Source organism: Girardinichthys multiradiatus, chromosome 17 (assembly GCF_021462225.1).
Source record: "Girardinichthys multiradiatus isolate DD_20200921_A chromosome 17, DD_fGirMul_XY1, whole genome shotgun sequence".
NCBI lineage: Eukaryota > Metazoa > Chordata > Actinopteri > Cyprinodontiformes > Goodeidae > Girardinichthys > Girardinichthys multiradiatus.
The window spans coordinates 14,910,951-14,934,825 of NC_061809.1; the positions used below are offsets into that span (position 1 = coordinate 14,910,951).

The 23,875-nt window shown below is 39.4% G+C and overlaps 1 protein-coding gene across 5 annotated transcripts in view; it reads left to right on the forward strand.

Moving 5' to 3' along the window:
* Positions 1 to 23,875, forward strand: part of grm8a (glutamate receptor, metabotropic 8a) — a 391,012-nt gene that overhangs the window by 134,927 nt on the left and 232,210 nt on the right. For all 5 annotated transcript variants that reach the window (XM_047390124.1, XM_047390126.1, XM_047390125.1 and 2 more), the window contains exon 3: positions 5,445 to 5,661. In XM_047390124.1, coding sequence (XP_047246080.1) covers positions 5,445 to 5,661 — 217 coding nt within the window. The remainder of the gene's footprint in view (positions 1 to 5,444; positions 5,662 to 23,875) is intronic.

The window sequence follows — 23,875 nt, forward strand, 5'->3', positions numbered from 1 at the left end:
AGTCATACTTCAAAATATCTGTTTTATGAGAATATAAGGACTGGAAGCAGTAGCTGCAAAGATGGCCCATGGAGTGTCCAGTTATTAACTATTCAGCAGGGCTCATGAGATGAATGTCTTTCCTCGAGACACTTACGAAAAGCCACAGACCTAGATTTTTACTGCTCTAAAGGTCCAACTCCTGCCTTTAGTTATTGGCTCAGCCTCGACGAGCGATCCAGACTGATCTATTCTGAGGAATGAAACTGTTCCCCACCATTGCCAAGATCACTAAGGAATAAATGGTGCAGACCTAACTGTGCATATTGGCATGATTTCTTGGATGTTGGATTATAGTATATTGGTTTTGCTTCAAAGTGTTGTCTCATGGTCCAAGTAAACATGATTGGTTATAAGAATTATTCAAATTAAAAGAAAAATACTAGAAAAAATATTTTTACAATTGACAAAATGAGATGGCTGCATGTGTGTATTAATTTTCATTGATAAAGCATATTCTACTCCTTTTTTGCTCAAGGGGATATATATTTTTATTTTTACGGATGAGGGAAGTCTCTTCCATGTTTTTACTGTGATTAATTTATAATTAGAAGACTAGGTGTTGCCTTTTAGTGAAACCACACTACATAAAATCTGATATCCAACAAAACAAAATATGACACTATTAAATAAAGCTGTACTGAGAAAAAAAAGGGTGAGTGAGTTACCAGTCAAATTTTAAAATCTGTTGGCTATTTTAAAATAGAGATGATCGCTAAGGGTTACTTTGTGGTTACCTTTCGGTGGATAATGCTTTTCTTGGCGATTCAACAAACATCAATTATTGTGAATCATATCAGCCTGAAATGAAGTTAATCTTTAAGATTTTGATAACACATTTTCATTAACTTGATTCAACTTAAGCCTTGGTTTACAGAGGATCAGAGGAATCTCATTATACAAAGGTATCTGTGAGGAGAAGGATATAAAAATATGCCTCAAAACTGCTAAAAAAAGATAAATGGAAACTGATTCCAAACGTCTGGCATAGCTTTGCCAAGGCCTTGTTGGAGTACAGAACTAGGTCTAATGCAAAATCTATGGGCTGTGACCTGATGATTATTAAATTATCATTATTGAATTGTGTTTTAATATTTTGTCAGGATTGAACACCCACAGTTGTTAGTTTGGATTGTTCATGATTGGCCTGTCACTATCACTGTAATTGGCATATTCCAATGTTTTTGTTTTTTTTAAACCTTAAATCAAATCTTAATTGTCAATAGATTTGAAGTATTCTGGATTTTAACTGATCTAAGCTTTTTCAAATGCTAGAAAAAAATAACTCTTAGAACTCGTACTCGTCGTCTTCCGCTTATCCGGGACCGGGTCGCGGGGGCAGCAGACTCAGCAGAGATGCCCAGACGTCCCTCTCCCCAGACACCTCCTCCAGCTCCTCCAGGGGGAGCCCAAGGCGTTCCCAGGCCAGCCGAGAGACATAGTCCCTCCAGCGTGTCCTGGGCGGTCCCCTGGGCCTCCTCCCGGTGGGGCGTGCCTGGAACACCTCCTGAGGAAGACGTCCAGGAGGCATCCGGTATAGATGCCCGAGCCACCTCAACTGGCTCCTCTCGATGTGGAGGAGCAGCGGCTCTACTCCGAGCCCCTCCCGGATGGCCGAGCTCCTCACCCTATGTCTAAGGGAGTGCCCGGCCACCCTACGGAGGAAGCTCATTTCAGCCACTTGTATCCGGGATCTTGTTCTTTCGGTCATGACCCAAAGTTCATGGCTATAGGTGAGGGTAGGAACATAGACCGACCGGTAAATTGAGAGCTTCGCTTTTCGGCTCAGCTCTCTCTTCACCACAACGGACCGGCACAGCGCCCCCATTACTGTGACAGCCGCACCAATCCGTCTGTCTATCTCCCGCTCCATTCTTCCCTCACTCGTGAACAAGACCCCGAGATACTTAAACTCCTCCACTTGAGGCAGGAACCCCCCTCCAACCTGAAGAGGACAAGCCACTCTTTTCCGGTCGAGAACCATGGCCTCCGACTTGGAGGAGCTGATCTTCATCCCAGCCGCTTCACACTCGGCTGCGTACCGCCCCAGTGCATGCTGTAGGTCTTGGCTAGATGGGGCCAGCAGGACCACATCATCTGCAAAAAGAAGAGACGAAATCCTCTGGTCCCCAAACCAGACCCCCTCCGGCCCTTGGCTGCGCCTAGAAATCCTGTCCATAAAAGTTATGAACAGGACCGGTGACAAAGGGCAGCCCTGCTCTTAGAACTTTGACTATTAAATGGGGTCCTTTGGTGGTTTTTCTATTTTATCTGTTGCATTATAATCCTGCAGTTTATTATTTCACCCACTTTCTGAAGAATAAGCCCCATTTGGATATATTCAACACAGATCAATGGTTTATCGAATAATTGTTACAGTTTTAGTATGGATCTAATTGACAGACTTGACCATCTGACACTGTCATCCCCACCTCCAGTGGAATGAATCCGGGATGTCACTGAGCACTGATTACTAATCATACAATGACATGATTATGGACAATTGTGTATCAAGACACAAAAACAATACATTGCCCTGCTGATTAAGCATGCAAGAGTGAGAAAGTGTTAATTAAAACACATAAGTCTGCTCTATATTCTTGGATACACTTGTGATTTCCTTTCTCCCTTCCTCACATACTCGCACACACATTCGTTAGAGCAAATGGAATTAAGGGGATTGAAAGAATAATCTTCCACAGCCATGTGGGGGAACCAAGCCATTAATTTCCCACCTCCAGTTGCACTTGCTTTGAAAAACAGTCTGCAACTGATGGCTGTCTGTGATTTACTCAGACATTATATTAAACGTGCTCCCTCCGACCCAGTTTTTGTACTTGTGTTTTTGACTGACTGTTAGATGTGGGACTCATAAGAATGTCTGCAGAGATGTTATTTTCTTGGAAAATCCAGGTGTGAATGTGGACAGTATTGGGTCTAAGGCTGCAGCAGAAAAAACTGGATGTCACTTAATTTGTGTTTTGCTCTTTCTTTCTTACAGCTCCAGATTTTCCTTTTCTATTCAAAGTAATGTTTTGGGAAATAACAATAAGATGACTGTGTTGCATATATGAGTGCATTTCTTTCTGTGTTGGTGTGTTTTCAAATTGAGGAGAGAAATAACAAAAGATCAAAGTATCAGGTTTGCCCAGGTCACTTGGTTTCTTTTTCGTAGCTGTTGTAAACAGACAAATAACTCATATTGTTGCAGGAGTGCATTCAGTCCTCTTTGAAATGGATATTCACATATTTAAATGTACACAGTGAAGGGAAAAAAAACAAGACAAAATAATAGAGACGCAAAGACGTTAACTTACTCGTACGGACGCACATGCAGTGCGGAGCCAAATGCACACAATTTGTTTCCCGAGTTGTTTCAGTCTGCCTGCATGGCTTTGATTTGTTTATCCCAATCCTCCATGAATTATACATACCCATCCTGGACTTTATGAAAGTTTCCAATTGTGCTCCCCTGACAGAGGAAGCTAATAACAGTGCTCAAATGTCCTATACATGAACTCCTGAGTTCAGTGAGAGGAGCGAGCAGTTGTTTAGAAAGAGTTACAGTTGCTAAAGAGTACGATGCCTTTGATTTAGTATATTCTGTTGATCACTGTCAGTGATGGAAGAGATATAGCCAGAGATGTAATGGCAAATCTTTTATCACTTGTTTTGTGCAGATTTATCACTTTCGTCAATAAGGGTGTAACTAACAATCATGTGGGACAAGATCTTACAATACTAGAAAAGCTTAATAATTCTTCATAATTTCAGGCTACAATTTAACCTTAACTACTTGTGTTTTTTCTTTCTGCAGGTAGCAAAGACAAACATCTTCAAAAACTCTTCCTTAAACAATGATAGTCAAAAACAACAATATTAACCATTTGTTGTTCTTTGGTAGTTGAAATGTCCCTATTTTTAGTATCCTCTGCTTATAGCTAGAGTGAAGTATCTCTGTGCCTGATGACTGTTAAGTCAAATACAGTTCTTGAATTCATTAGATTATTAGATTAGATTTATTGAGCTTTTACAATAGTGTCCCACTGTAATTCACAACTAAATTACCGTATCTTTCATAACATAAATGTGCAGCTACTCTAACAGTTTTGCACATGGGGAGACTTAAATGTTGCCCAATCTTCTTTGGAAAATAGCTTAGGTGTCAGTCAGATTGGAAGGAAATTTATTTTGTCACTTAAGCTGTATGTTTAAGGCTAATTTCATGATCTTCTGCATGGGGCTAAAGTCTTTTGAAGCCTCCAAGGCATTTTCATCTTCCTATCAATTCTTTGTCTTTCTGAAGGAAAACATACCCACAGCATAATGCTGCCACCATTGTGTTTTACCGTGGGAAAGGTTGTGATCAGAATCATGTGCAGTGTTGATTTTGCTGTGCACATGTTTTGCATTTAGACCAGAAAATTCAATGTTGGTCTAATCTACCAGGGTACCTTTTTTCCATGTTTTCTGTGTCTTCAATTTGGCTTGTGGGAAGGTTTAAACAGAAATTCTTATGACTGTTTATACTGCGATTTGTTATTTACTCTGATCCACAGGTCTTTAACTATGCCACGTTAAGTGCACCATAAAGTATTTGGGCTCATTCTTTTAGTTATACATAAAATGCTATCCTTCATGTACTTTCTAGTTTATAGTGAATGATTAATTGTGAGTTGGTCTTAATTTGTTATCAAGCCCCGCGCAGGCCAATTGCTTACAGCGAAGCTCCAGAGCCATCAAAAATCAGGCAAAATAGATCCCTAACCTTTTAAAATGGCAGGGGACAAGTGTAGACAGTGGATGGCAGAGATTTGAGATGAAGCCCAAAGGGAATAGACAATGAGTGATGATCTTTAGGAACAATCCAGTCTCATACACACACACACACACCATCTGTCTTAAACTCTTTATTCTGTAACCAATTTGCAACGTTCAGCAATTGTAATATATTGTCTTTGTGTGTATGCGATTGTGTAGAAGACAGATAAATGACGGCCCTGATGTTTGTGTTGAGATTGGCACATTAGTGTTACCCCCTCTTGAATGCCAATGAGATGTGACTGATGTCGGTGTGTGTGTTTTTGTAAACACTGACAGGTACAGGCCCACCTCTACTGTCCCGCTCTGTTGGGGAAAAATCTGCCTGTCAGCCAATGAACACCTTCGGCCTGTTACCTTGTCTGTCAGCAGCAACACGTGTGTTTGTGTGTGTCTTCTGTCATTCTGTCAACTTTGCATTGGTCATCTTTGCTTTTTTTTGACAGCCTGTTCTGCCATTTTTTCGTGTCTCTCCCACTGCTTCAGATCCTATGTCTACTTTGAACTGTCACCCAGGAAACAAATATTTAAAAAGAAATGATCCTTCTTTTTTCCATGTCATCAGAGTCCTCTTTGTTCTCTAGATCCCCCAGATCAGCTACGCCTCCACTGCCCCAGAGCTGAGCGACAACACCCGCTATGACTTCTTCTCCCGGGTGGTGCCACCAGACTCCTACCAGGCTCAGGCTATGATGGACATTGTCACAGCGATGGAGTGGAACTACGTGTCCACGCTGGCCTCAGAGGGCAACTATGGCGAGAGTGGAGTGGAGGCCTTCATCCAAATTTCCAGAGAAACTGGTAGGAAATTACATTTAATAGTCAGTTATTTTTTACTTCCAACTGAAACAAACACTTTTACTTGTTACATTCAGTGCTCTGCAAAAGTATTCACACTGTGTTTAAACTACAATTTTCATTGCATCTTATATGATAGATCAAGACAAAGTAGGGCAGAACTGAACTAAAACTGATTACTGCTATGATTGAACAATATACTGTAGTATATTGCAACTTTGTTTTTAAAATATCAGCGTAATGAATACTAATAACACAGAAAACTGCTCTGACTACAATATCACCTAATAGTATAAGTACTATGGATTAACGTTTTCTATGCTTGTAATATATTTAGGGATGCTTGTTTTTTTTTTAATGCAGCATAATGTTTTAGGAAGGTGTTAGAATATTATCACCATTCATACAGGGGGCAATTAAAAATGCAAATTAAAAGCATAAAAACATAGCTTAAAAGAAAAAAAAAGATATTAAAGACATAAAAACAGTTCATTAGTCAGAGTCATTGATCAAAAGCTGTGGTAAACAAAATGTTTTCAGTGCTGATTTAAATGAACAGTTTCAGCACGTCTCAGGTTTTCATGGTGTTTGTTTTAGAGCTGAGGAGCATAGAGAAAGAATAGCTGTCTTAACCTTGCTTACTTCTGGTCTATGGGTACACTGTGTCAGCAGGTCTCTGAAGACCTAAAGGGTCTGCAATGTTCATACTTGACAATCAACTCAGAAATGTATTTCAACCCAAGGCTATTTAATGCTTTGAACACTCTGCAGACCAATATCAGAATTAAATTATTCCTTTCTATTACAAACAGGGAGCTATTGTGGTGGTTTTAGAATTTGTGTGATGTGATCGACTTTCCTGGTGCTGGTCAGGACACTGGAAGCATTTTGGATGAGCTACAGGTCCTTCTCAAAATATTAGCATATTGTGATAAAGTTCATTATTTTCCATAATGTCATGATGAAAATTTAACATTCATATATTTTAGATTCATTGTACACTAACTGAAATATTTCAGGTCTTTTATTGTCTTAATACGGATGATTTTGGCATACAGCTCATGAAAACCCAAAATTCCTATCTCACAAAATTAGCATATCATTAAAAGGGTCTCTAAACGAGCTATGAACCTAATCATCTGAATCAACGAGTTAACCCTAAACACCTGCAAAAGATTCCTGAGGCCTTTAAAACTCCCAGCCTGGTTCATCACTCAAAACCCCAATCATGGGTAAGACTGCCGACCTGACTGCTGTCCAGAAGGCCACTATTGACACCCTCAAGCAAGAGGGTAAGACACAGACAGAAATTTCTGAACGAATAGGCTGTTCCCAGAGTGCTGTATCAAGGCACCTCAGTGGGAAGTCTGTGGGAAGGAAAAAGTGTGGCAGAAAACGCTGCACAACGAGAAGAGGTGACCGGACCCTGAGGAAGATTGTGGAGAAGGGCCGATTCCAGACCTTGGGGGACCTGCGGAAGCAGTGGACTGAGTCTGGAGTAGAAACATCCAGAGCCACCGTGCACAGGCGTGTGCAGGAAATGGGCTACAGGTGCCGCATTCCCCAGGTCAAGCCACTTTTGAACCAGAAACAGCGGCAGAAGCGCCTGACCTGGGCTACAGAGAAGCAGCACTGGACTGTTGCTCAGTGGTCCAAAGTACTTTTTTCGGATGAAAGCAAATTCTGCATGTCATTCGGAAATCAAGGTGCCAGAGTCTGGAGGAAGACTGGGGAGAAGGAAATGCCAAAATGCCAGAAGTCCAGTGTCAAGTACCCACAGTCAGTGATGGTCTGGGGTGACGTGTCAGCTGCTGGTGTTGGTCCACTGTGTTTTATCAAGGGCAGGGTCAATGCAGCTAGATATCAGGAGATTTTGGAGCACTTCATGCTTCCATCTGCTGAAAAGCTTTATTGAGATGAAGATTTCATTTTTTAGCACGACCTGGCACCTGCTCACAGTGCCAAAACCACTGGTAAATGGTTTACTGACCATGGTATCACTGTGCTCAATTGGCCTGCCAACTCTCCTGACCTGAACCCCATAGAGAATCTGTGGGATATTGTGAAGAGAACGTTGAGAGACTCAAGACCCAACAATCTGGATGAGCTAAAGGCCGCTATCGAAGCATCCTGGGCCTCCATAAGACCTCAGCAGTGCCACAGGCTGATTGCCTCCATGCCACGCCGCATTGAAGCCGTCATTTCTGCCAAAGGATTCCCGACCAAGTATTGAGTGCATAACTGTACATGATTATGTGAAGGTTGACGTTTTTTGTATTAAAAACACTTTTCTTTTATTGGTCGGATGAAATATGCTAATTTTGTGAGATAGGAATTTTGGGTTTTCATGAGCTGTATGCCAAAATCATCCGTATTAAGACAATAAAAGACCTGAAATATTTCAGTTAGTGTGCAATGAATCTAAAATATATGAATGTTAAATTTTCATCATGACATTATGGAAAATAATGAACTTTATCACAATATGCTAATATTTTGAGAAGGACCTGTATATCTGGCTGATTTTTTCTTTTTTTTTCTTTTAACGTAGACCTGTAATCTAACCAACTAAAAATAAATGCCTGTACCAGTTTTTCTGTGTCCTGTTTTGGCAGGACACTGTTTATTCTGGCAACGTTTTAAGATGATAGTTAGCTGATCTTGTAACATACTTTAGGTGGTTTTCAGTTTCAATCAGTCAAAAACTACATCTAGCTTCCTTGTATGCTCTGTGGTGTTTAGCCCCATTATGTCTAGTTATGCTCAATACTCAAATTAATGGGTCCAAAAACAATACTTTCTGTCTTACCTGCATGAAACTACAGGAAATTCTAATGTATCCTGTTAATAATATTATGGACAAACTTATTCAGTGAGTGTAGTTGTGCCGTCTGCATACAAATGGTAGGAGATACTGTAATTCTATAATTGGAGCTAGTGGAATCATATAGATGTTAAATAAAAGTGGTCCAAGAATGGACCCCTGAGGAACCCCAAAATTATTTTTTGTTTGTCCAGATTTATAATTACAAAATAACACAAAGTAGTCTCTGTCTCCTAAATAATATCTGAACCAGAAACCACATTTGTTTTGTTGCATTACCAAAACTGCATAATTAACCCAGTGCAACTTTTTTAATAAAACCTCTTTTTCAGGAAAATTAGGACTTACATTTTATTCAGTAGCTGGATAGACTTTTCACAATCTGCGGTTATTGTTTGTGATGAACCCAAAGCAAAAAATGTTTGTTGAATTATTTTTTTATTTATTTATGGCAATGTCAAATGAAATTTATTAATATAGCACAATCCAGTCAACCAAAACAGTGTAAGCAATATAACAAAATAGGCAATGAACAAAAAAGTAAAATACCAAATACCAGCTAAATCTTTCACATCTTTGTGGGTCTCATGTTCTGCTTCAGTCAAAAGCCAAGGAGAAAAGATTTAAAACTCTCTGCAGTCTGGATATATGAGGGTAAACGTATTCCAATGGTTTGGAGGAGCCACTGCTAAGACCCGATCACCTTTATGTTTCAATATAGATCTTTGACTATTTAAGAGAAGCTGGATGGTTGACCAGGGAGCTCTGAGTGTAGTGTAGATGTTGAGAAGATTACATAAATATGACATGGCCAGACCATTAAAGACTTTATAGTAATCAATTTTAAAATGAACTGGGAGCAAGTGGAAAGAACCCAGGATTGGAGAATAATGTTTTTAGTAGCTGGGCGAGCTGCAGTAATAATGGACAATATGTAAATGACGTAGAGATGACTGATCAAAGACGACAGACAGAGCATTACAATAGTCCAACCGAGATGTCATGAAAGCTTGATTCACCTTCTCCACATCTTTGATTTGGAGACGGAGTTCTACTTTTGCAGTTAAACATAATGGGAGGAAAAAGCTTGACTTAAAACTGCGGGGATCTGTTTGTCTTGTGAGCCTGTTTTGTCTAGTTATTGTCTTGTTAGGAGCCGAGACTGAGTGTGTTACATTTCCCAAAGTGATGATTTCTATTTCATTTTCATTAATATTGAGGATATTTAATTTTAATTAGGTTTTTATTTCATTTAGACAGCTAAAAATTTCTTGATGTCTCCCGACTTTTTGGATTAATGGGTAGAAATAATTTGGATATTATCAGTAAAGCAACGGAAAGGGATGTTATGCTTGCTAAAAAATAGAAAGTAAAGAGAGATTAAAAAGAAGTCGACCTGAGATGGACCCCTGAAGGGTCCTACAAGTCAGACGAGCTGTAGCACAGGGGAAATTTCTCATATAAACAGAAAAACTTTTGTTGGTCAGATAGAAGTGGAACCAGAATAAAACCTTGCGTTCAATGCCAACAAACTGCTTAAGGCGTGGAAACAGTATATTATGGTCTATAGCATCAAAGGCAGCAGAGAGATCTAAAATGACTAAAACAGTTTGCAAAATCAATGTTTTTGACAGCTGTCATTAGAAACTCTTGGAAGGACTGTTTCTGTTCTGTGGCAGGATTTAAAACCAGAGTGAAATTATTCACAAATGTTGTTGACTTTCTCTAAGCTCTTTGATGGAAATTACAATTTTATATCAGTCTGTCCTTAAAAAGTTCTGTTAAATTAACACCTTTCTTTTTTTTGAGGGGCTGCTTAACAGGCTGTTGAAAGGCAGCTGGAACACGGCTCAATGAGTGGGACATGGTGAATAGAGAAATAACCGTGAGACCGATGGTGTCAAATATTACTTTGAAAAACACGGGTACTGTCCAAAGGTGTATTTGAGGCCTACATCTGATGTACAGTGTCCCTTAAAACAGGAAGTGTCACTGACTCAAAATTATCTAACAAGGCAGAGCATGAGGAGGTGAAGAGGGATCTGTCATGGACTGTAGCAGGTCTCAGAGCAGATATCTTCTCTGTAAAAAACTTAAACATTTCCACTGCAGGAGATCCAACAACGTGACCAGCATAACAGGGATTTACAACCAAAATAAAATCAATTTAAAAATGGTTAAACAGTCATTTAAAAACACATTGTATAAAAAAAAAGTTTGGGCAGCTTTACCCACTTTTTGGTATTTTGTTAAGGTGCCTCTGATGATCTCCACTGTGACATCCTGATGGTCCTTTTTCCATCTTCTCTCACGTGTCTACACTGACGTCAAAGGCTACGTTCACACTGGAGGTCTTGATGCTCAAATCTGATTTTTTTTGTGTGGTCGTTCACATTACTTTGAAAATGTTGTGGCTCCAAACTGACCCGCATGCGCATAAGAACAATACAAGCGTTGTCAAGCGCAGCACAACAGTAAACATCGAGAAATAGGTGTTATGGTTTAAGTGCACAACAGAAGCCATTTATTGTCAGCAGGTGCTGTGTGGGAAAAAAGTGAATAAAAGCGAATTAAACTCTTTATTGTTCCGTTTTAGGGAGATCTATCTGTCAATTCAGCACAACAAATTGTTGGGATGCGGAGACACACCCAGCAATGGTGGGGCAGGGATGTTAACAACTTCACAGACACAGAGTTTATTCAGAACTTTATCATGTCGAGGGCAATTTTAAATCATATACAGGTCCTTCTCAAAATATTAGCATATTGTGATAAAGTTAATTATTTTCCATAATGTCATGATGAAAATTTAACATTCATATATTTTAGATTCATTGCACAGTAACTGAAATATTTCAGGTCTTTTATTGTCTTAATACAGATGATTTTGGCATACAGCTCATGAAAACCCAAAATTCCTATCTCACAAAATTAGCATATCATTAAAAGGGTCTCTAAACGAGCTATGAACCTAATCATCTGAATCAACGAGTTAACTCTAAACACCTGCAAAAGATTCCTGAGGCCTTTAAAACTCCCAGCCTGGTTCATCACTCAAAACCCCAATCATGGGTAAGACTGCTGACCTGACTGTTCCCAGAGTGCTGTATCAAGGCACCTCAGTGGGAAGTCTGTGGGAAGGAAAAAGTGTGGCAGAAAACGCTGCACAACGAGAAGAGGTGACCGGACCCTGAGGAAGATTGTGGAGAAGGGCCGATTCCAGACCTTGGGGGACCTGCGGAAGCAGTGGACTGAGTCTGGAGTAGAAACATCCAGGCTTTTGCAGGAAATGGGCTACAGGTGCCGCATTCCCCAGGTCAAGCCACTTTTGAACCAGAAACAGCGGCAGAAGCGCCTGACCTGGGCTACAGAGAAGCAGCACTGGACTGTTGCTCAGTGGTCCAAAGTACTTTTTTCGGATGAAAGCAAATTCTGCATGTCATTCGGAAATCAAGGTGCCAGAGTCTGGAGGAAGACTGGGGAGAAGGAAATGCCAAAATGCCAGAAGTCCAGTGTCAAGTACCCATAGTCAGTGATGGTCTGGGGTGACGTGTCAGCTGCTGGTGTTGGTCCACTGTGTTTTATCAAGGGCAGGGTCAATGCAGCTAGCTATCAGGAGATTTTGGAGCACTTCATGCTTCCATCTGCTGAAAAGCTTTATGGAGATGAAAATTTCATTTTTCAGCACGACCTGGCACCTGCTCACAGTGCCAAAACCACTGGTAAATGGTTTACTGACCATGGTATCACTGTGCTCAATTGGCCTGCCAACTCTCCTGACCTGAACCCCATAGAGAATCTGTGGGATATTGTGAAGAGAACGTTGAGAGACTCAAGACCCAACACTCTGGATGAGCTAAAGGCCGCTATCGAAGCATCCTGGGCCTCCATAAGACCTCAGCAGTGCCACAGGCTGATTGCCTCCATGCCACACCGCATTGAAGCAGTCATTTCTGCCAAATGATTCCCGACCAAGTATTGAGTGCATAACTGTACACGATTATTTGAAGGTTGACGTTTTTTGTATTAAAAACACTTCTTTTATTGGTCGGATGAAATATGCTAATTTTGTGAGATAGGAATTTTGGGTTTTCATGAGCTGTATGCCAAAATCATCCGTATTAAGACAATAAAAGACCTGAAATATTTCAGTTACTGTGCAATGAATCTAAAATATATGAATGTTAAATTTTCATCATGACATTATGGAAAATAATGAACTTTATCACAATATGCTAATATTTTGAGAAGGACCTGCATGTCAGCGCCGCTCCTCTCAAGTCCACAGGCGGAAGACTTGATGCAATCCAGTGTATGGGATTGCAGCAGGGCCAGATCATCAAATGGTTGTTAACCTTGATCGCATTTTAAAGTCCTCTGTTTGAACAGTTGTATACAAGTTTTACAATACAAACTACATTCCACATCCAGGCAGTTCCTATAAACCTTTCAATTAGGCTTGAAAAACGTTTTATCTCTGTTTATTAACAAGTTTTAACATCTTACTGTCTCTCCACTGTGCAGTTCTGTAATAGCCCCCCGTCTGTTTTGCTAACTGCTACCGTTTTCTGCTGGGCAGCACAGAGTTGTGACGAATGTGATGGAAAGTGACGTCAAAGTCACATCTACAACCTTGGTTGTTTCCTCTGGAATCACATTCCAAAAGATCAGATAAGAGTTTGATTCAGGACCACATATGAATGTGGCTCAAATGTGACTTGAAAAAGTCAGATACAGGCCAGATATGAGCATTCACACTTGTTCGAAAAAGTCTTAGCTGGTCACTTGACCCCAAAAATATCTGATTTGGGCCACATTTGCCTGCAGTGTGAATGTTGCCAAAGATTACGAGAAGCTCCATTAGGCCAAGGATGAGGGGTAAATTTAATCATTTTAGATCTCACTGTAGCAACTAAGTCCAAAGAATCAGAACAATTAGAATTATAAAAAGATCAGTGAAGTCCTCTACAGAACAGAACTGTAAGTTAATTTACATGCATTGTGGCTGTGAAAGTAGTTCTTTCTTTCTAGAGACTATTGTAGTGAACAACTCAGGCAATTGGTCTAATCAAAGAATTCCGCTGATTTTCACAATACTCCATAAGTCAACAAGTATGACCTTTCTCATGAGTAGCACCAGTCCCAGACTGCAAGAGATTAAGTAAGTAAATGGTGTTCTTAAAATCATTAACCAGTTGGCTGGTTTCACAGCAAGCATTAAGGTTAAAATCTCCTATTAAAAGAGAAATAAATCACTTAAATCTTTAATAAAATCCTTGCCTTACCTGGGTGGGCGGTAGGTTAAGCCACAAAGTAGAGGAGATAAATTTTCCTCCATAAGCCGTAGGAGTCCCATGGAATCAGTTGACAATTAAAACCAGATTTAAAAAAACAATGCCAATCTTCCTCCTTTTCCGTTTTACCTTGGCTAGCTAAAGAAAGTACAGCCAGAAGGCAGAATTTCAGAAAATGGGGCTGCCTCACCAACCTGAAGCCACTATTCTGTTAAAAACATAAAATAAATATTGTTGGAGGTAAATAAGTCTTTTAAGGATTATTGTTGGCTATTGATTTAGCATTCAGTGGAGTTGTTCAGAGAACCACATTCTTGTTGTCCAGGGCAGATGCACTGGCCAGTCTGCAAAGATTGCTGATGTTGGGCCACGAGTTGAAACCTTTCTCCGCCACCTCTAATTAGAAGTTTCGGGTGGAGGATCTGTTTAGGGATATGGAGTTACAGGCTTAACCCACCAATGTCTCAATTCATCGAGGTAGCAGTTTTCAGCAGAAGTCCAAAGGTGGAAGAAGCCAACACAAACAAGAATGGGAGAGCTAGATAATTTTAGGGAATCTTTCATTTTCACCAGCAAACCTCCTTGCTTTTCACGCCTCCTTGGAGGGTCCATAGTGCAGGTAATCTGGTATGTCTGACATAGGTGGAGGCAGTTTTGTTCATTGAATGCTCTAAAAAGCATGCTACATTATGTATTTGTATTCAGCCTCCTTGAGGCAGTACTTTGTAGAACCACCTTTTGTTAAAGTTGCAGCTACAAACCATTTGCATATGTTTAACTTTTTTGCAAATCTAGAGATTGAATTGTTTGTGGCTATACTGCTGTATCACCTATATAGCTTGTTGCAAACAGAAATTGGGCTTCTTATGACCAAACTGAGAAAAATTACAAATGTTTGCTCCCTTTACTAATTAAGTGGCTTCTAATGTTTGCACTGGATTTTATTGTTTAGGAGTATCTGAGTAAAGGGGGCTGAATCCTCACACTTTATAGACTTTGACATGTGAAGAATACTGAAAATGGTGAATCCTTCTCCCTACTCTTCACAATTATCCACCAATCTCTTGTCAAATAAAATCTCAACAGAAATACATTGTCATTCAAGGGTATGAATCGTTTATAAGTTGATTTGTTACTTTTATAAAATGCAGCTACATAAAGAAAGGGTTAATTTCATATCCACAATATATGCAGTTTGATATGCATATAGGTGTGTGGTAGACGATAAAGAGCTAACATTTGCTGTTTTTGAAAAGTAAAGTAATGACAAAGCTGAAAATATGTTGCCTAATTTTCCAAGCAGACTATATAGCATTCAGGAACATCTCAGTAAAGGGGACTACGCATTCCAATAAGGCTCATTTTTCGAGTTAAAATTACCTTTTGGAAATAATGTTTAAGCAGATATTAAAAATACTTCTCAATAAGCCGACATTTATGTATGAATTCTTTATTTTATTGGTCTGATGTAATATTCTAACAAAGAAATAAATGTTTTCATTAGCTTTAAATGGAAAATCATCATAATCACCAGAAATAATTATTGATAGCATCAGTCTGTGGGCAATTAATCTATTAATCTATTATTGGTGAATTGAATTACTGAAAAAAAATGAACTTTTTAATATTATAATTTATTGCAAATGCACCTGTATATATTTTTATGTAACTTTCAGCATTGAGGTTGCAGACTTGTTTTTCTACCTGTAATTCAGTTCAATTCATGCTTCATTTTTCATTCATGCTCACCATTTGTAAGGGTTTTTTCACTGCCCTCTTTCTAGTTTGTACTTGTAATAAATACCACTGGATAGTAAAATAATACAAAGAGCTCTAAATGTCTCCTCACCCGACTATACTGATGTGTTGATGCTTTAATTATATCAACTAGAGCAAACAAACTGAATTAGATGCACAACAATAGGGAATAAAGCATCTTCTAATTAGTATAAGTGATTCTTATAGTACACAGCTGCTTTATAGTGAGTGAAAAGCTCTGCTTTCTCAGTTGATTGAATCCCTGCAGCAATCTCAAGGTGGCAGGGCTTATAATTAATGTGGCTTACAGTCATGAGTGCTGGGACTCCATTTCAAGCAGTATTTCATGTTTCTTTTTGACATTAATTACGGTGCAGATGTTGTTGTCACACTGTATGACATGTTGTGACCACTTGTGACACGAGATGGAGTAAAAAGTAAAAACAGCCCAGAGTGATGCTGTCAATGACAAGTTGTTTCCACTGTTCCTTTCTCTCATCATTGCCATCTCTGAGGCTGGCTGCAGATTCAAGCTGTTCAATCTGTGCCAGACTGCTCTATTCTGACTGCAGCTTTACTGTAGGAACCTCTTTGAATTTGTTGTTCTCTTGCTATGCAGTTTGTAGCGCAATGAGAGCTCTGATGTGATCATATGAGAGTAGAATTATTACCTTATCAACTTCAAATTTGACTTAAGTTGTATCGTTTTGTTAACTGAAATGGGTAGTGTGTAGCAATGATAAAGGTTACGTACAATTTTATGTATATATTATGGCTTATTGGTATCGTTATTTATCACTTTGAGTTTAATGAAAACTATCGGAAGAATAAACTCTATTCCATGATCACTGAGCAATCTAACTGAACTATTTAAATGAACAATAGTGAGGTTTAAATATTCACATTAACATATTAGAATCACAATATAGAAACTTCCATTAAAAACAAAAAATTATATCAAAACTAATCAATAATAATATCAAGACCTATAACTAAAATCACTAATCTACTTTGTAATGATTGAGAAAAATGAGGGAAAAAAAAACATAAAAACAAACATGACATCTAGCCAACACTAAAAGGGAAATGTATAACTGGACATTCAAATACCATTTAACCTGTATAATGTCAAAATTATTACAATTATGCCTGTGTTGGTGCTAACATGGAATTTTCCCAAGGAGAATAGTTTGCATCAAGGTTAAAACTTACAGCCTCGCTTATCATTACATTTTTTAAAAGATACATGTACATCGTGCACTTAGGACCCTCATCCTAAATGGGTCCCCGCTGAATAAAATCATTTTTGTATGCACTTCAATTTAGCCATCACATGAGGTGATACCTTATGTGATGGCTAAATCACTGTTGTGTGTAGCCCAGCGCTGAAAAACCCTTTTTCAGGATGTAGTCTTTGCCTCACTCAGTCCATCTGGACCATAAACATAAAGCAGCTGTTTCATGGAAAGGAGAAATAATCTCGTCAGAGCGGAGGTTGAGATGACAGACCTGCAAGTGTGAATAATGACGACCAAGGTTAACAACTGGATCATACATAATAACGCAGTGCAACTTCTGGATCGGGTCACTGTTCCTCTCGCACCCCAACCAGGAACCACAGGATCAGCGGAGCTGCAAGTTTTCCCATAGCGAACAGATCCACCGCTGCTCGGCCGCATCTGCTCCAAATCTGAGAGATCAGGTCGGGATGGAGGCTCTTGGACACGATGTCCACGCTTCTGTTTAGGACGCCAAGGATGCACACTGCTCTGATAGAGAACAGATTTGTGCGTGCTCAGTAGTAGGGCAAATATAAAAAATTATACAAAATAAAGGACACAAAGATGATATAAATAAACAAATCCGTAAGGATGGATAATATTTACACTTGGGATACATATTTAACATAGTTATCAACGGAGGCTAAATTCAGCTTGCCTCTGCCTTTACAGAGTCACAGATAAATTACGCCTCCCATCCCCCTGATCATGCTGTGTTCACTCTCTGCTTCTCTTTGTTGCAGTTTCTATCTCTTCTCGCAGTTCTGATGGACATTAAGCCAAACCATGAGGACTCAAAGCGGTACAGAATCAAGCAATCATACCTGGCATCTGTGCGCAGTGCTGTTGCAATTTGCAACTGCCTGTGGGATGCGCAAAACACTGAAAAACATTGAATGAAGTTATTTGCAACTTCTGTGATGTACATATTTGCATCAACTCCTCCCAGAATTTGACAACTTAGCGTTGAGCACAGTAGGCTACTGCATATTCATGAAACGTGTTAACTGGACAGCGGGTGTTATTTTGTAAATCTGGCCCAGAGACAGATAGCGAGAGTGAGAGACGTTAATCACAGCCTCTAAGCACAGTCAAGTCCGGCAAGAGTTGGTGTTTGATGTGGGCTGGGGCAGGGCCGTAAAGTATCCCATCCCAGTGGTTGGAGGTTCTCGCCATTGCTGATCAGGATTGCTGAAGAGTTTCAAAATGTGTTTACCTACGCTGTTCTAGGGTCATGGACAACCTACCTATAAAATTACTCCGGTCATAGAATAGTGTGTCAGTTTAAAATTAATTTGGTGAATCACATTCATAATACTGAGAGTGACAGAGCAACAGGAAAGATGGGATCACACAAAGATGGATCACTTGTCTGTTTTGATTAAAATCTCAAAATTCTAGTTGATCTGAGCATTCTCAAGAGCATCAGGCTGCGTGAATACAGCCTCAGATCAGTTCATGAAATTATCCAAGAGCTGTTGACAGATCAAAATACTGTCAGTTTCTCTGTTTATGTCTCAAATGTTGATTGAAAACTTATCATGCCAGGCGCTGACAAATATTTACAGACTGAAGGATTAAAGATGGGTAAAGAACCCATTTGAGGGGGAGTCAGTTAAGATCCTCCTTTTGATCTATTTGATTTTTTTTTTTTTCTCTCCGGACTTTACTAGCATAACTTTTTTTGCAATATTTGTATGTATGCTGTAGTCAAGATGACAGCCCTGTGTGTCTTCTGTGGTCTTTCTGTCCATCTCTGCCTGTTTGCGTCTCTGGAGCAGCCTCACCCGAGGCCAAACGCTGCGACAGTCAGCACATAGATATTTTCTGTGGTGCCAGATCTCTGGATATGCGCAAAGCAGTGCTCAGCATTAGTGTGTATTTGTGGTATAGAGAACAGTGTAGTGTATTTTCCTTATTTATACACGGGAGGGGGTTCGTGCTGTGACAGCAGTGAGTTGGTTGTTTACTCTGAATCTCTTGAGATGTGAAGCCAACCGAGAGGATGAAGGGACGGCAGCACTTGCAAAACACTAAAGAACAGGACAGAGTAAGAAAGACTGAAAAGCAACTGAATGAGACTTTAAAGGGTGTTTGTTTGTAATAATGATGCAAAACAATCTGTATGTGAAAGACAGTGAAGAGAGAGGACAAAAATATAATAATGAAGAGAAAAAGGAAACACCCAAGCACAAAAAGTATGAAAAGATTTAATCAAATAAACTTTTTTTGTTTTCTGAAGCAGGGTATGCAGGGTTAACCATGCTGTACAAGCTATACGGCTCTTTGAGTTCCCTTTGACTAAAACTAAATCCTTCTTAGTAATGTGCAGTTTCTCTGCTAGACATGTATGACTCACATGTCAGAGCTATATTAGCTCCATCTTGTCTTATCCCTTTGCTTTGGTCTCGCGCTTGTGCATGAGGAGCTGCGATTCTAGAAGTACCTTCAAGGTGGGATGTTATATAAAATGACCCCTCCATAGCGGAAAACCCATGACTCTCAATGACTCTGAATGATTGAAGATCCTTCGTGGTAGTAGTTGGTATGAACTTTGTAATAGGATTAATCTTTTCTGAGTTTTTAGCATCACTTACCAGAGATGTACACAAGTCATTTTTTCTCAAGTCCTGACTTCAGAGAGAAGCCTCAAGTCTCTAAAGACTGAAATAAACATTTTCTCATCAAATCCATAACATCTTGTGTCACCTCTGACCTGGCATTGCTGTACATTAGGATTTCAAACCTATACTGTTTGCCCTTTGGCTTAAATTACCACATGGACATTTGTTGAGTGTCTTTCAATCTTTTGCTATTAAGTTATCTTTTAATCATTTATAATTCATTTTACTATCCCAAAATCTGCTAAAGGCTGATTTATAATATATTGACTTTTGTTCAAATGTAATATTTACCCCTTTTTAAATATAGGTGTTTATGATCTAAGAAAAATAATAGAGATTAAAACCTGCTAAAGTAAAATTTCTGCTTTTTTGTCTTTGTATTGACTAAGTTGACACTTGTTTATCCTTGTCTTTCTATTGTCCGCTCCGTCATTATGCATGATTTAGAGGTATTTCTTCTCTTCACTGTGAGCTGGAGAAGTTCAATAATATTGGTAAACTATTTTCTAAATCATTTTAAAACTTCTGTTCACAATTTTAATAATAAAGATGTTGAAATAAGGTATAAATTAGATCATTATGAATGAGACAAAAGGGTAGTAATTAAATGAGGGTTAAACTTCTGAATGAAGGGTACAGGAAGTGCTTTTATTTTGATATTTTTACATGAATGAAGCTAGAGCTAACATGAACAGATTATTATGAGCCATTAATGGCCCATAATCCACCATCGTCCATCGTCACTGGCTAATAATCAAGCTCATCCTTTCACAGTAAAACATGCACAGCAGCTATATTCAGTAGCTTATACAGGTCCTTCTCAAAATATTAGCATATTGTGATAAAGTTCATTATTTTCCATAATGTCATGATGAAAATTTAACATTCATATATTTTAGATTCATCGCACACTAACTGAAATATTTCAGGTCTTTTATTGTCTTAATACGGATGATTTTGGCATACAGCTCATGAAAACCCAAAATTCCTATCTCACAAAATTAGCATATCATTAAAAGGGTCTCTAAACGAGCTATGAACCTAATCATCTGAATCAACGAGTTAACTCTAAACACCTGCAAAAGATTCCTGAGGCCTTTAAAACTCCCAGCCTGGTTCATCACTCAAAACCCCAATCATGGGTAAGACTGCCGACCTGACTGCTGTCCAGAAGGCCACTATTGACACCCTCAAGCAAGAGGGTAAGATACAGAAAGAAATTTCTGAACGAATAGGCTGTTCCCAGAGTGCTGTATCAAGGCACCTCAGTGGGAAGTCTGTGGGAAGGAAAACGTGTGGCAGAAAACGCTGCACAACGAGAAGAGGTGACCGGACCCTGAGGAAGATTGTGGAGAAGGGCCGATTCCAGACCTTGGGGGACCTGCGGAAGCAGTGGACTGAGTCTGGAGTAGAAACATCCAGAGCCCCCGTGCACAGGCGTGTTCAGGAAATGGGCTACAGGTGCTGCATTCCCCAGGTCAAGCCACTTTTGAACCAGAAACAGCGGCAGAAGCGCCTGACCTGGGCTACAGAGAAGCAGCACTGGACTGTTGCTCAGTGGTCCAAAGTACTTTTTTCGGATGAAAGCAAATTCTGCATGTCATTCGGAAATCAAGGTGCCAGAGTCTGGAGGAAGACTGGGGAGAAGGAAATGCCAAAATGCCAGAAGTCCAGTGTCAAGTACCTACAGTCAGTGATGGTCTGGGGTGACGTGTCAGCTGCTGGTGTTGGTCCACTGTGTTTTATCAAGGGCAGGGTCAATGCAGCTAGCTATCAGGAGATTTTGGAGCACTTCATGCTTCCATCTGCTGAAAAGCTTTATGGAGATGAAGATTTCATTTTTCAGCACGACCTGGCACCTGCTCACAGTGCCGTAACCACTGGTAAATGGTTTACTGACCATGGTATCACTGTGCTCAATTGGCCTGCCAAGTCTCCTGACCTGAACCCCATAGAGAATCTGTGGGATATTGTGAAGAGAACGTTGAGAGACCCAACACTCTGGATGAGCTAAAGGCTGCTATCGAAGCATCCTGGGCCTCCATAAGACCTCAGCAGTGCCACAAGCTGATTGCCTCCATGCCACACCGCATTGAAGCAGTCATTTCTGCAAAAGGATTCCCGACCAAGTATTGAGTGCATAACTGTACATGATTATTTGAACGTTGACGTTTTTTGTATTAAAAACACTTTTCTTTTATTGGTCGGATGAAATATGCTAATTTTGTGAGATAGGCATTTTGGGTTTTCATGAGCTGTATGCCACAATCATCCGTATTAAGACAATAAAAGACCTGAAATATTTCAGTTAGTGTGCAATGAATCTAAAATATATGAATGTTAAATTTTCATCATGACATGGAAAATAATGAACTTTATCACAATATGCTAATATTTTGAGAAGGACCTGTATATGGCACAACCAGGACTTGGCAAAGGCCCTTTAAACACATTCAGCTGACCTCTTGACAGCCATCCTGATCAGTTTCAGTCTCTTATAAATTTTGGAGAAACCTTTTGCTTTCGAAATATCATTGTTGACCCATATTTTCTCCAATTATTGATATGTGTCTTCACTATGCCGTGGTATGTATGTGATGCTGTGATATTTTTGTACTTTTCTCCTGACTAAAACTTTTACACAAGGATATCAGTTGGATCCTTCATAACCACTGCTTTAGCTAAAAGATGCAACAAGCAAATGTCAGGGAAATTAGATCAGCAGCTGATCTTCATGTCAAATTAGTCAGATTCCATGACTGATTACAAGTGTAAAGAAAATAAGTATTAGTTTAAGCTTGTGGACATTTATTCTACTAGGTTATTGCAGTTTGTTTGTTTTTTAGTTGTATTGTACATGAAATCTAAGGGAAATTCTGAAAATTATCTTTCCACTAATTCCAAGAGTGCAAATTCACAACATCTTTGCAAAACCACTCCTACACTTGTAGATGTGGTCACATTTTATTGTGTTTATATTCCCAAATGGATTATGTAACCTCCACACAAACAGCCATGGGAATTTCAAGGAGATTATGTTGTGATCAAAGTGTAATAATTGCAAGGCAATCTGATTACTAGCCCCAGTCGGCCATAGGAATTGGTGTGTAATTATTCACTTATATTTCTTGACAGTGTAGATGTAAAAGAGAGAATTTTCATGATTATATACATCCAAGCTAATCACATAAAGGTCTCAGAGGTGCTCAGATCTTATTAGCATGAGTCAAACTTAACAGTGTGTGTTGTCTTGGGTGTTTGTTCTAGTATGGAGCATGTTTAGTGATTGCTGCTCTGTTCTTGACCTGTGCTTTTTTACGAAGCACTGTAAGAAAATTCATATTTGCCTCCTAAACATATTCTTTAAACCAGGTATGTCCTACTTACATTTGCCGCTGCACAGCTGCAGTGTCGTGCCACTCCCATGAGAAGTTTGTAAGGAATGGTGCACAACAAATTTTTCAGCCAAGCTCACACAGCAGTCAGCAGTATCTTTATTTTGCAAGAGCTGCTTTAGGGGAAAGCTGGAAATAGATTTGGACTTTAGGTTGCAGGGAAGAATGAATCAATTCAAAGCCTGGATGCTGTTGTTGATGCCACCAATTTACACACAGCTGATGTGCTACATATATATATATATATATATATATATATATATATATATATATATAATTGCCTTGGTAAAGCAAAACTCTACAAAGGGCAATGTGTGTGTGTGCAATGAGTTTGTTGGCACTACAACATGCTACAGTGAAGTTAGTGACCATTTTATGCATATTTTACTGAATATTTGGCTATTTACGCTATAGTCTTTGGGAAATACCAATTTCTTTTAAGCATTAATTTCCAATCCAAGAAATGTAGTATGAAAAACGTGACATCACATACACATACAATGATTTTAATGACAATACACCTCTCCTTGGCGACTTTATTGAATATTTCTCCATCATATTTTTCTGGTGTTGCAATTTGCAGACGGTCTCTGCGCATTTGAGGAGCACCGATCTCTGCATAGAGGCCAATGCAAGTCTCCCAGCGCGGTGTTAGGCTCGTTTTGAGGAAAATACGATTGATGCTCACTGTCTGCCTTGTTGTGGTTGCAGAGCGGTGTTGTTTTTTTTTAGAAGCAATGATCCGTTGATGAGTTAATGATCCGGAAAAGCCGAATCTGTGAATATCTTTCTAACTTTACCGAAGTAAGTTGGCGACCTCCAGACTGTCCTATATAGTGGAGTCAACCTCCACATCCATCTCATCTTGGAGCTGATTGAAATCCTCCATGACCCGTGCAAAACGAAAATGGAGGTAGACATTTTGGTCAATATCATTTGCCAATGACCTTAAATCATTGGCAATGGCTGTAGGAGAACCTTCCATCGTGCCTACCAAAAGAACTTCGGTACCAGAGTCTAGGCAGTAGCAGCAGGATCGGGA